General features: G+C 34.2%; 1 protein-coding gene across 16 annotated transcripts in view; it reads right to left on the reverse strand.

Moving 5' to 3' along the window:
* ptprub (protein tyrosine phosphatase receptor type Ub) overlaps positions 1–14559 on the reverse strand; it is a 454717-nt gene that overhangs the window by 42476 nt on the left and 397682 nt on the right. For 8 of the 16 annotated variants that reach the window (XM_087285299.1, XM_087285296.1, XM_087285298.1 and 5 more), the window contains 2 exons: positions 7849–7885; positions 4237–4325 (listed from right to left, as the gene is read on the reverse strand). In XM_087285299.1, coding sequence (XP_087141425.1) covers positions 4237–4325; positions 7849–7885 — 126 coding nt within the window. 16 annotated transcript variants of the gene reach the window in all.

Raw genomic sequence — 14559 nt, forward strand, 5'->3', positions numbered from 1 at the left:
GAGTCATGTGTTTTATACTGATTTATACATATTTATATGGAAAGCATGCGTATGGTCCAGTGCAGTCTTAACGCAGTTGCATACCCATGCACCTCTCAAAAAATGTAACTACACGTTGCGAAAACGCATAGCGCAAGCTCTGTGATTGGTTGGTTTGGTAGCATTGACACGAGAGAGCCGGTTGGATCAAATGTTTACAAGGTTTGGAGTTCTTTGGAAAAGCTGTTTTGTGTTAACCTTATGATTAAAGTTGTTGCACGTCCGCCTCTTCCCGCCTCTGAATGAGCAAGTTTTAGCTTCTTGTACATTAAGGTAGCATTCAGAAAAAGCCAACCCACAGCGAAGAAACTTGACAAAGAGGAACATAAAAACCCTATTTGGCTGCGGTCACTTTGCAGCTACATGATGTCTGGTCAAGTAAGATGATGCACCTATTCTTGAACCTTACTTTGCACTAAATTGACAAAGGGATTGTAAACTGCGCCAGAGATGCCTTGAGACAGCATATTTTCCATTATGTTAAAATTATTATTTACATTAAAATATTTGCTTACAGAAGATCCAAGAAATGCCCTGTTTAAAATTTTATTTAGAGGATATGCAAGAGTTATTTTACTTAGAAGAGTTACTGCTTATTTTTTACTTTTAATATGAAAAACACAGAAAATTATTAATTTTGTTTCCAAACATGCAAGTTATTTATTTTCCCTTTTTTTTTTTGAGAAAAAATGTGACTTTGTTTTAGGCATTGTGTGTTTTATTAATGTTCAGTAAATAAACACAGATGTGATTCCTTCAATTTTTTAAGTATATGCACCCTTCATTTAAAAATCTCTGACCGGTAATATGTGAGCATACTGTATTTACTGTACAAAACTTGTAAGTGAAGTAAGAAGGCAAAACTTTGAATATATTTATAAAAATAAAATAATTGTTGAGTTGAAATGTCAATTAATCGAGATTTTGATTTTTGCCATATCCCCCAGCGCTACTTTAACTGCAGTTCACTTTCATTCAGGAACATTTCAGTCATGCCCCAGTGACAAACTGAGGTATTAGACGTGAGTATGCATCAATTAACTAGTGGGAGAGTTGCTTTTTGTTATTTTATGTTGGAATTTGATACCGCACACCAAATGGAAAGTAAAAAATCTTCGCATTTCATGATGTGTGTGTCTGTGGTCCTTTACTGCTGACTCGATAGGTGCAGAGAATAGTGGCAAACAGCCGTGTGTGTATGGAATATCCTGTTGCTAAAAGCAGCGTCTTACATGATGGTAATAATTTGATTGCAGTGTTTACATGTCTGTACTGCACTTGAATAATGCGACTAAAGTTGGTATACTCCACATTCAATTACTTTTTAGTTTGAATATGACTTTAATCAGATTAAATTTATCAAAGATCTCTGTTTACATGGTAGACTCTTAATCCGAGTATTGTCATAATCATATTAAAATCAGATTATTGGTGTCCATGTAAACGTACTCAGTGTCACTAACTGTCAACGACTGCTTATGACCTTCAGAATTTTTAGTTTTTGTCTAAATGCTAGTATTATTAATATATATGTATGAACAACCAACTTATCTAGCATATGTTTTTCGCAGCGGATGCCCTTCCAGCTGCAACCCATCACTGGGAAACACTCATACATTTTAATTCACACCAACTACTGACAATTTAACTTACCCAATTCACCTATACTGCATGTCTTTGGACTTGTGGGTGAAACAGGAGCACCTGGAGGAAACCCACTGTGCTACCCACTGCGCCACTGTGTCACCCATATATTCACATATATAGTAGCTAAATTTTTTGACAAAACAAAGAGTTCTTATTAAAATGCTCTTGTTGTTGTAAATCATTGTTCATCTACCACGATAAAGCTAAAACTACAATTCTTTAACATTCGCAACAATAAATACAGTATATTGAGAGTATTAAAGTATTGATATTAAAGAAAATGACAATATTTCTAAATGTTTCCACACTTGAAATGTTGTCAAATCCAATTTTGATTTGCAGTTTATCCATTAATCAACATTTGAAGTTCATTTTGTTCTAAAACTATTTAACAACATTAATTTTTCTCTTAGGACAATTTTGGAAAAAGAAATTCATCCACTTTACTAGCTAAAATCTCTCACACTCTCTACATACATTATATGACATATTTATTTTATACCTTATACTCTGTTCTTAAAGCATCAGTGTTCAGACTGATGAAGTGAAAGAACTCCCTCCTTGCATACTGTAAACCGGGTTTATTTCTGCACGCCTATTACGGTTACACAAACCGTTAGATTTGCTGTCGGACCTAAGCCATCATCCATTTATCCCCGCCGTTCACAGCTTTTATCATAAAAAGGAAAGCGTATTTTTCATAATAGAGCCCCGATTTCATAAGAGGGCAGGGACGGGCCGTTAAGAGGACTGTTGGCAGCAGACTCCGTCTCTGAAGCACTGAAGGGGCCGATGCGGGTGCGGAGAGGAAAATGAAAGAGGAAATTATGTCGGAGGAAGAAATCGAGGTGGCTTAAAAAGGCTGGAACGAGTGGGCAACAAAGCAAAGGAGTAAAATGCATCGCATGAATGTGGGAATTATGAGTTGGAATGACAGATGCTTCAAATCTTATTTTTAGTTGACAGCTATATAGCAGTATTTATATAAAAGGAGCATGTGACAGCTACTGTAATTCTTGATAGAAAGTAGTGCTTTTTTTTTTTTTTGCTAAGCAGCAATGGAAGGTACAGAAGCTACATAAATAAAGATCAAAGAATGCACATTTAGCACATTTATTTTACACCTGGCGCAATGTGGCACGACGCAATTGTTGTTTGCTAGTGTCAGCTTAGCACAAGAGTCATTTTGACATTTTGCACCATGCTGTTTAAATAGCAAATGCATTTGCACTTTTATGTGCGCCCATAGGCGTTCTGGTCTAAAAAGGAAGGCGTTGTGAGGCGCATTGCTGGACCGTTGCTATTTTGTGAAACTATAATAATGCTTAATACACACAAGATGGAGAGCAATATGCAAATATCTTTACATAAGAAAAAGAATTAAAATATTAAGGATATATAGGATATGATAAGGATATATAGCCTATAGGATATAAACAAAAAGGATTAAAATATTCCAAAACATATTATTTTCTAGCCTACATAAATTTAAAAACAATACTTTCATAAGTTCTTCATCTCAGGGGACTTTTACAGTTTATTCGTGACAATTTGCTTTTGTAGAATGTTATTATTAGTAGCATTATTATTTATTTTATCCATATTTATATTTGTTTTATTAAAAACAAGCTTAGATTTGACCAGCTGTCAGGTTTCAGACCATATCGGGCACAGCATGTGTATTTAGATAAACCTCAGTTTTTTTGACCACACTACGTTATTATTGATCATTTATTGGTTTGCTGGAAATTAGAACTGAATTTAGAAATAGTTTTAAAACGAATCTTTGCGCTTAACAAATTAAATTAATTATTTACAGGCTAATTGATGTCCGTGCGTACAAGGTTTCCCTATAAACGAAAGCGAAAGTGAAAGTAGATAATGAGAGGCCTTATCTCTCATTCTCCCGCTGCAGATGTTCTGTGTAACTGTTTACTCGCTAGTGAAGTACTCCGTTTTTCCACTTACAAAGTCGTCATGTAAATAGCAAATGCGCTAACTGCTGGCTCTTAAAGGAAATGGGAGATGAGAGTCTGATTGGTTTATTCTCAAAACACATCTATAACTCATCAAGAAAATAAGCTCCACCCTTTAAGTCCATGTGCCTTGGCGCAAAGCAGAGTTTTCAGACCTTATATTAGCAAAAGTGGATTCTGACACGCCCTGAATGCGTTTGTGCTCTGCACTTTGCACTTTGTGCATGGATCGTCAAAAAAGAGCCCTTAAAGTCAGAAGCAAGATCTAAATATATATCAAATAATAGAAGAGATATCTGCATCATAACTAAACATCATAACTAAAATACGGCGATCACTTATAATCAAATATAAAAACAACACTTCCAGACCTACACTTTCATAAAGTATATAAAACACCCATTGATGATTGATGAATGTGAAGCGATGTCATTAATTTCCAAGCGCACATACACATCACACAAACCTTTAGCATTGAGTGAATGAAATGTTTGGGGTTGTGGTGAATGAAAAATGCCTTTAGTTGATGGGTTAGTGTGCAGATGAGGAAGGATCTAGAACATACCCTGCCCACCTCCACTAGCTTGGTGATCATGACGATGCTAAAGCAGTTCTCCTGCCACACCATCCTCCAAAAATCATACACCGTCTCCTGCTTGGGCCCTGCAAACAAACACACACACACACAGACACACAACCACAGTGAATGGCAGCCAGTGCTACAGATGGCGGGTTTAATTTACCAAGTGTCATTGCATGTTATAAGGCAGTTCAGTAATCCAAAGCCTCACACAGAGTAATTCAATAGCAGACGTTTCTGGTGAATGGAACTGTTCTGAACCTCAGCAGGATGCGGCTCTCTGATAGAAAAAGCTAATTTCTCTCATCAATTGAATCTGCCTCCAAATTCAATTAGGGGGAGAAAAACAGACAAACTACAAACATGTAATGATTTATTTATGGGAGATCTGAAACGAGGAGGGTGACCTTGTTTTAGAAGAGCTGAAAAAAAGGAAAGGGGATGGGCTATAGCTGTTATTTCCCTCCTATTCACGCATATTGCGTTTGCTGTCATGCGGAGACTTTCTGTTGACTGCTGTTGTTTGCAGACTGAGATATAAAAGGATTTGCATGTTGAGATGTGACTATTATATTGTTATTATGTTTATGAAGCTGATTCCTGAGTTGGCTGGAGCACAAATGTAGGGAATTTATGTTTTTTTCTTCATGCCATACAATATGTACTAAACAGTTAGTGTGATAATATCCTTTTGTTAAGTCGTGATGTATGGAAAATACCAGGGGTGTTTGTATTTGTACCATGTATCAACGCTGCATATGCACAAAAACTTTGTGTACGCCAGATTTCACGCTCATGTTTGGATTTACTAACGAAATTAACTTGAGAATGTACGTTGGTCCGCACCAACTTCATGTCTGGGGTACATGTATTTCTTGTGTGTGTTTGTTTTATTTCCATTGGCGACTCCTGGAGGCACTTATGGTAAATTGCACACTACAAAGTATTGTACCAACAAATGTGAAAAACATTTGCATTGACACATTAATTTATAATTGATAAAATGGTTTAATTCACACAATAATAATATTGATTTGGAAAATATAAAAATATTTGCAAATGTATACAACCCTTAGTCTATGGCAATGGCAGTGTTGGCCTTATTAGAGGACATTGTCAATGGTCAAATCCGAAGGCTCTAAGGTGGCAGGGTGTACGATTGGTGGCTTCTTGGTAAGTGATGTATTTAAAGATATTATTCCGGCTAAGTTTCTTTTTATTTTTTTTTTTATTGAGCGTAATTATTTAACTGCATATCAGGAGACTGCGGTTTTCTATTAAAGACGTAGCTGTTAACCCCCCTCAACAACCCACAAACTGACCAAGAGAGCAGACACAATGATGCTCATTCTCAATTGTAACTCTTATCTAGAGTTTTACTGTTGATTGATGAGCATTGTCCCTGTTACAAATAAACTTAAACTTGTTTAAAACGACCACTTTTTAGTCGTATCACACATTAAAATGAATTTTAGATAAAATCATGGTGTACACTACAGTCTCTAGACTTGCTGCATGTATCACAGACACCAATATTTTAACTATTTATAAAAAAAAAATATATAAAAAAAATCACTTTCTGGTCATCAGATATTAGGCATTGATATATATATATATATATATATATATATATATATATATATATATATATATATATATATATATATATATATATATATATACAGGTGAAGTCAAAATTATTAGCCCCCTTTTGAATTTTATTTATTTATTTATTTCCCAAATTGTTTAACAGAGTAAGTAAATTTACACAGTATGCTTGGTAATATTTTTAAGTCTTATTTGTTTTATTTCGGCTAGAATAAAATAAGTTTTTACATTTTTTAAAACCATTTTAAGGTCAAAATTATGAGCCCCTTTAAGCTATATATTTTTTTCAATAGTCAACAGCAGGGGTTTTTAAACTGTGGGACGCACCCCACCAGGAGTGGGGTTTGTGTGTGGATCTTAAAAATTTTGTAAAATTGGCTAAAATTGAGTGCACTTGGCTAAATTTGGGGAGGTGTGTCTCCTAAAAATTTGAAAAATCCTGGTCTGCAGAACAAACCATCATTATACAATAACTTGCCTAAATACCCTAACCTGTCTAGTTCACCTCATTAAGCCTTTAAATACCATATAAGAGTGTCTTGATATTTACATTTACATTTTACATTTAGTCATTTAGCAGACGCTTTTATCCAAAGCGACTTACAAATGAGGACAAGGAAGCAATTTACACAACCAAGAGCAACAATGAATCAGTGCTATAGAAAAGTTTCAGGTCTGTAAAGTCCAAGAAGGGAAGTATTAGTAGTATTAGTTTTTTTTTTTTTTTGTACAGTTAGTGTGATATTCTGAGAGGCAATTGCAGATTAGGAAGTGTAGTGGAGACTAAATAGTTGGGTTTTTAGTCGTTTCTTGAAAGTAGCGAGTGACTCTGTTGTTCTGATGCAGTTAGGGAGTTTATTCCACCAACTGGGCAGATTGAGCGTGAGCGTGAGCGAAAGTGATTTCTTCCCTCTTTGGGATGGAACCATGAGGCGACGTTCATTAACAGAACGCAAGTTTCTGGAGGGCACATAGATCTGCAGAAGTGAGAGCAGATAAGAAGGAGCAAGGCCAGAAGTCACTTTGTAGGCAAACATCAGAGCTTTGAATTTGATGCGAGCAGCAACTGGCAGCCAGTGCAAACGAACTAGCAGCGGAGTGACATGTGCTCGTTTAGGTTCATTGAAGACCACTCGTGCTGCTGCATTCTGGAGCAGATGAAGAGGCTTGATAGAGTTAGCTGGAAGCCCCACTAGTAGATAGTTGCAGTAATCCAGTTTGGAGAGAACAAGAGCTTGAACAAGGAGTTGAGCTGCATGTTCAGATAAGAAGGGTCGGATCTTTCTGATGTTATAGAGTGCGAATCTGCACGATCGAGCAGTTCTAGAAATGTGGTCAGAGAAGTTTAGTTGGTCATCAATCGTTACTCCAAGGCTTTTCACCATTTTGGATGCAATAATGGTTGCCCCATCCATCTGGATTGAAAAGTTATGGTGTAGAGTCGAGTTGGCAAGTTGATATCTAGTAAAATATTATTTACTTTCATCATAGCAAAGATAAAATAAATCAGTTATTAGAGGTGAGTTATTAAAACTATTATGTTTAGAAATGTATTGAAAAAATCTTCTCTCCGTTAAACAGAAATTGGGGAAAAAATAAACAGGGGGGCTAATAATTCTGACTTCAACTGTATACAGCCTGTTTGAGAATAAACTTCAAGGTGCTGTAGTCACTGTGCTGGTGGTTTTGGAAGGGATTTGTCTCTAGGAGACAGCAGAATGTAATCCTAACTCCAGTGCAGCACCTCTATTCACACACCTCTATAATTTCCTGGATCAGAACTCATTAGATTCCATCTGGAGGATCTCTGTGTTCTCAGCATCTTTCTATCTCTCTCTCTTGTGCATACACACACACGCAGAGAGCTCAGGCTGGGGCTCAAGAGAGAAAGTGTCTCTCCCTCATGGGATTGGAAAATGCCAAACTGAACCACATAAACACACACACACACACACACATCCATCCATCCACAAGTCCTGTCCAGACAAAGATACTCACCCTGAGTGGCGATGAAGTGGTTGGATCGATGGTAACCCTAAAAAAAAAAAGAATAAGAAAGAGGTGACATGCTGTGTAAGCCATTTGTGTCCTAGAAACATCACACCACTCTTAGAGTATTACTGTTCTTTAGAGTTTCAAGGTCTTTAGTTCTGGCTGTCAACTTCAAAATGTCTGTTTTGAAAGCTACAATTTGAAAACACCAATCTGGGGTCTTGTAATCTCAAATGCGACATCCATGAGAAACTTTACAGACAACACAACTTTTATTAAGTTACTAATACAACAGGAATCTTCATCGCAAGCAGGAGTGCATGATTTTAAAATAGGGCTATTAAACCATACAATAGTGAATCTTGATTGGGGTACATGTTTACATGACACCTATGTAATAAAAGTGCATTTTTGTTCATTTGAATTTTTTTATAGTTTATTGTACTGATGATATTGTTGTCAAAAACTGTGTCCCCTTCAAACATGTTGTAAATGCCTGCATTTTAAAATGCTTTATGCATTCGAGTTTAATTAATGTCAAGTAAACACCCCCGTAATTTAATTATTGTTGTGTATATCACATTCATTTCACATTATTTATCTTTATTTTAATAACATAATGAAAAATTAAATTAACAGCAAAAAAATTCAAAGTAAGCATATTTAATTTAATCCTTTTGTCAATACAATAGTTTGATAGTCCAAATTTTAAATATATTTTGTCTCCTATACACTTAAAAAGGATATTGCTGCTTGATCAAACTACTTATTACACAATTATTGGGATTTTTTGGGGAAAACCTCAATATTTTATGTTTAATCCACTTAAGTTTGTTAAGCTAACTTGATATATGTTAGGACAACCTAAATCAACCCTGCATTTACAGAGCATGTATAGTGTACTACTATCCCCTACCCTACCCCTCCCTTTTGGTGTAAACATTTTGTTAAAAAAGAAAACTATTCAATTGTTACAGTCAAGCTAAATGTAATTAGGTATCACACACAAGTTAAAAATAAATGGTATCTACATTGAAAGTAAGATAATGAAATAATTATAATACATGTAAAAAAAAGCTGTATGTAAATTAAATGGATAGTTAACCAACACAATTAGTTATCATCTACTTGTTCCAAAGCTGTTTAAAGATATTTTAGGGAATGAAAGCAATTTTTTTGTCTACTATGGAAGTCAATGGTTACCAATTTTCAGCTTTCTTTAAAATATCTTATTTTGTGTTTATGATGAACCAACCTTTTAAGATGACTGCAAAAATGAATCTAAACAAAAACATCCCACTATTCCATTTTAATGATTCATTAAGTTGAATCTGACCTCCCAATACTAATAGAAAACTCTACGGAGAGTGTGTTTCATTATTGAAATTTAAATAAATGCAATGCAATTTGGGGGGGTAAATAATTGTAAAGAAATAACCAATTTAATATGAAGGGAAAAAAGAAAAGAAAAAAACAGTTAGCAGCATAGCTAGTTGTGTATGGTACTCTTCAACACAACTAAAGCAGCTAAACAGCAACAGGTAAACAAACAAACAAACAAACAAACAAAAAAGCCATTCAAAAGTAAGTACAAAAGTAATACTCATTTGCCAGGACATAAAACTCATCACAGAGGACATCAACTCCCAACACAACTCCATCGGCTTATCTTGGGAAAGTACAAGGGAAAAAGAAACATCTCAAACATGCAATTTATTTATCAAAGCTAAGCCTTTTTAAAGAACTACCTGGGGATGGTCCCAAAAAGTGGATCTGTTTTCATTAAACAGACATTAGTGGAGTAATAGAGGCATGTTCTTTCTTGCTTGCTTTCTTGGCATTTGCTGCTCTGTTTAGAGACGCCTGTTATATTTTAGACTGGCCCAAGCTATTTCCTCAACACTGTACAACCAGCCACAGAAGCAAACACACTGTAGATGGAAAAGGAAATTGTCGGGGGATGTTTGTTCCACAAATGATTCATTAATCTATGGGTTTGGGGAATACAGGAAATGTTTGGAAAGTAACTGTTGACTAAGAGAAGCAGTAGAATGATGGTTTTTATTTGTTAAAACAGAGGTTTTCAAACATCATTAATGCCAGAAATCCCCAAATAAGATTATTCCAAAACTCATTCATTCATTTTCTTTTCAGCTTAGTCCCTTTATTAATCTGGGGTCGCCACATCGGAATGAACCACCAACTTATCCAGCATATGTTTTACGCAGTGGATGCCCTTCCAGCTGCAACCCGTTTCTTGGAAACATCAATACACACACATACACTACGGACAATTTAGCTTACCCAATTTACCTATACCGCATGTCTTTGGACTTGTGCGGGAAACCGGAGCACCTGGAGGAAACCCACGCAAACATGGGGAGAACATGCAAATTCCACACAGAAACGCCAACTGACCCAGTCGAGGCTCGAATCAGCGCCCTTCTTGCTGTGAGGCGAACGTGCTACCCACTGTGCCACTGTGCAGCCCAAGCCAAAACTCCTATTCAATAAAAGCAGCTTTATATAATATATTATTAGATTATTCCACACTCAAAAGAGTAAATGATTGGATTTAGTAGTTTTTTTAGGTAACAATTTATATGGGCTGCTTTTAAACCAACAAATTAAGTTGAACATTACTAAATTAGTTATTGTATTTGTCTGTTTAAATTCAGCTCATATAAATTGTTTACAATGTGTTACCTTAAAAAATAATGAGTAAATCCAATAAATCATTTTTTTCAGTGCATGGTCTGTTGAGATTCTTGATTCTGATTGGCTGGAAGGTGTGCCATAAATTATTTTTTTTTTACTTGTGACTGCTGATACAAAAGTCATAACAAATGAAAATAGCTTGGCAAATGCCCAAGGAATAAGCGGGATATTCAATGGCTTGCAATGCATTAAAAAGCTTTGGGTTGGGCAGTTCTTTTCCTCTGCATCGTGCATCTAAGATAAGATATAACACTTGGTAATACTTAATAGTATTACTATAAAAGTAATAGTCCATCAGTTAATGTATTCACTAACATTAACAAACAATTAATGCATTTATTATTGTATTTATTAATCTTTGTTAATGTTGGTTAGTTAAACCAGCAGCCAACTTATGGGCTATATATACACCTAGCTAACTTAAAATACTCTTGACCTCAGTGTGTCACAAAAAAAAAAAAAAAGATACCACTGGAAACAAGACACACTGAGGTTTAGACAGTTTTACGTTAAAAATGATAAAAAAAAAAAAAGTTATACATTATGAAGTACTGATAAAGAAAAACTGTACTGTGTTCAATAATTATTTTTCATATATAAAGACATTAAATCAGAAATCTAAGCACCTAAACCTAACCCTAACAATTTCAAATTTAATGAAGAAAGCATGCAAAATGAGATTTCTGCAAACTTATTTAATTTAAATGTTAACTCAAGGTGCATCAACTAATGTTAGCAAGCACAACTTTGGAATTTTATAATGCATAAGTTAATGTTGAACTACAATTTATAAATGTTTTTAAAAAATATTTATTATACTTTGTTATTGTAAGTAAATTCTTTAACTAACATTAACTAATGGACCATTACTCTAAAGTGCACCCAGATGCATTAATGCACAGCAATCCATGTATTTTTTACCCTTACTTATTATTTATTAAATGCATAATATTATGATATTATCTAAACTATTGAAACATTTAAATAGTTAAATTAGAATTGTAGATTTTTAGTCTTTGCAAATACATTTGTATATACAAAATATTTCTACCAAAGTGTCATAATTGTCATAAAAACTTTAAAAGTAACTTTACAGTGAATTGCAGAATACAATTATACAACCATGCATAGAAGCCTATATATAATTAAAATCCTTCAGTGCTTTACTTTCTATCACAACAAATTAAATATATTATTGTTATATTAATACTATTTATCAAATGTTCTAAGTTTGGTGCAGTCATTTATAACTTGAATGTGCAAGGCTTCCAGTTTTATCTGTTACACGTTAAAAAAGCTATACAGAAGCAGTTTAAATATTTGTTTACAGTTTACTGCACTTACTCCTTCAGGTATTTATCTACTGCACGGCAGCTAGCTACTGATTCAAGTCTTGCACATTCAAAGAAAACAGCTTATTTCCTCTCTGCAAAATATAGTTTATTAATCCTTTTTATTAGTATGACAACCATGGACAAAGAGCAAAGTTTAGTCATACAGGCCTTAAAAATAAATGAAGGCATAGTGCATTATGTAGCATTGCAACAGGATTTATAGCACAGTAACAGGGACTGTCCCGTTGAGGAAAATGCGAGGTACGTGTCTTACTCAAGGGCATGATAGCGATAGGAGATTTCAGCAATGATTCAGTTCATGGGTTGCCCATATCTGCCATCAAACCCTTATTGATCGTATCATCATACCAAAGCTGCAACTACCCCGATGCAGCTAAAATCATTCAGATTATGATGATACATCATGCTTAAACGTAGATATGTAACGACTGATTTGAAAATACAAGGAAAGTTCACAGGACACAGAAGCTCATTAAACTGAGAAAAAAAAGCAGCACGAAAATAATAAAAAGGCTTGACAACACTTGACAACACAAAGCAACTCACAAATCTGGAACAATGCTTAAATAAATGCATTGCATAAACCGCTCATCTGTACTGTATTTGATTTAAGAGATGATTTTACCAAAGGTCTCAGTTACTGACAACATTTTAAAATAACTTTTAAGTAAACAAATTGTTTTCTTAAGTGTTGCACATAAACGGCTTTAATTAATGTTCTCACATATGCATATTTAAACATGCACAGCTACTTATCTGCTGTATTATGATATTATAAACTTTAATACGAAAGTTATCATGAAGTGTCACCTTGCTCCTTTTCATACATTCATCATCAGGAATAAGAGCTTGAAGGGATAGTTCACCCAAAATTAAAATCCTGTCATCATTTCTCACCCTTTAAGCTTCTTTTAAAAGGGTAAATGATGACATTTCCTTCAAAATATCTTATTTGTAAGCACATTGAAAATTCAATAAAAGCTTGTAACCACTTTATAACCACTTTGTTTTGTAAATGTCATTTTTGGGTGAACTATTTCTTTAAACCAGCTTTAGGTGGTGGGCAGGTTTTAGCCAATTTAATCTGGTGTGATTCAGTTCTAGCTTGATCAGCTGACCAGTAGCCAATAACGTTATGTTTAAACCTACAGTGCTCAGCATAATTAAGTACAGCCCATTTTGAAAATGAATATTTTAATTCATTTCTCAGTGAATATAGACAATGTATTTTGGCGCATTTAAACAAAACAGATTTATTAAACAAGTATATGTATTGAAAAATTATTTTAGTAACCAAACATTTTAAGAAATTGAAAGATAATACAATAAAATTTAAGCAAAATATTGCAAAAAAAAAAACTACAAAATGTCAGTATTTCTTTCTCTTTTTTTGCTTCTTTTGATTTTTTACTCTTTTTTAAAATTTGTATTTAATATTTTTCTATAACATAAATGTGGGTGTACTAGTTTTTAGACCATTATCATAAGTTATTTTGTTAGATGAGCTCCAGATTTGGCTCCAGTACTGACTAATCTAATGTACAGTTAAAGTCAGAATTATTAGCCCCCCTAAATTGTAAGAACGCTTGTTTATTTTTTCCACAATTTCTGTTTAACAGAGAGAAGATTTTTTTCAACACATTTCTAAACAAAATAATTTTAATAACTCATTTCTAATAACTTATTTATTGTATCTTTACCATAATGACTGTAAATAATATTTTACTAGATATTTTTTAAGATACTTCTATACAGCTTAAACTGACATTTAAAGGTCTAACTAGGTTAATTAAGTTAACTAGGCAGGTTAGTGGAATTAGGCAAGTTATTCTATAACAGTGGTTTGTTCAGTAGAATATCGAGAAAAAAATATAGCTTAAATGGGCTCATAATCTTGTCCCTAAAATGGTTCATAAAAAATTCAAAACTACTTTTATTCTAGCCGAAATAAAACAAAGAAGACTTTCTCTAGAAGAAAAAATATTATCAGACATACTGTGAAAATTTCCTTGATCTGTTAAACATCATTTGGAAAATATTTAAAAAGAAAAAAAAAAAATCAAAGAGGGCTAATAATTCTGACTTCAACTGTATATGCACACATATAATATTGTATAGCTTCCTAATAAAAATATGAATTAATAAAACAGATTTGTGAGAGGTGTACTTACATATGCTGAGCACTGTATATATGTTTATTTGTTTGCTTCAACCGAATAAAGGTGCAGTGTATTAAATTAAAGCTTGCCTGTTCATTCTTCTCAAATTCTATCTCTCCTTGTATTTTTCCAAACTTTAGTAAATTAATGTTGGGGAGAACAAAACTTTGAGTCTGCAGAAGTTGAGGTGCAGTTCTGTTGTGTAAAATTCATGGATGGATAGGTTTAAAGGCTAAAGGTTGGGTTCACTCACAGACTGCTGAGGAGAATTTTGATGTAAAGCAAATATAAAGAAGAAAAAAAAATCTGGTATTGGTCACTTGGTCAGGCTGGGAGACTGACCTCTCAACAGGGCACCAGCTTGGGCAAGACCACAGACGACCTTAAACAACTTGAGATCAGCAAGATCTTAGACTGGACTAAAATGTCTTTTCAGCAACTACACCACAAAGACTAAAGGCCCCGATATACTTATAGCAAAGTTC

Source organism: Danio rerio, chromosome 16, assembly GCF_052040795.2.
Source record: "Danio rerio strain M-AB ecotype USA chromosome 16, GRCz13ab, whole genome shotgun sequence".
Classification (NCBI taxonomy): Eukaryota; Metazoa; Chordata; class Actinopteri; order Cypriniformes; family Danionidae; genus Danio; species Danio rerio.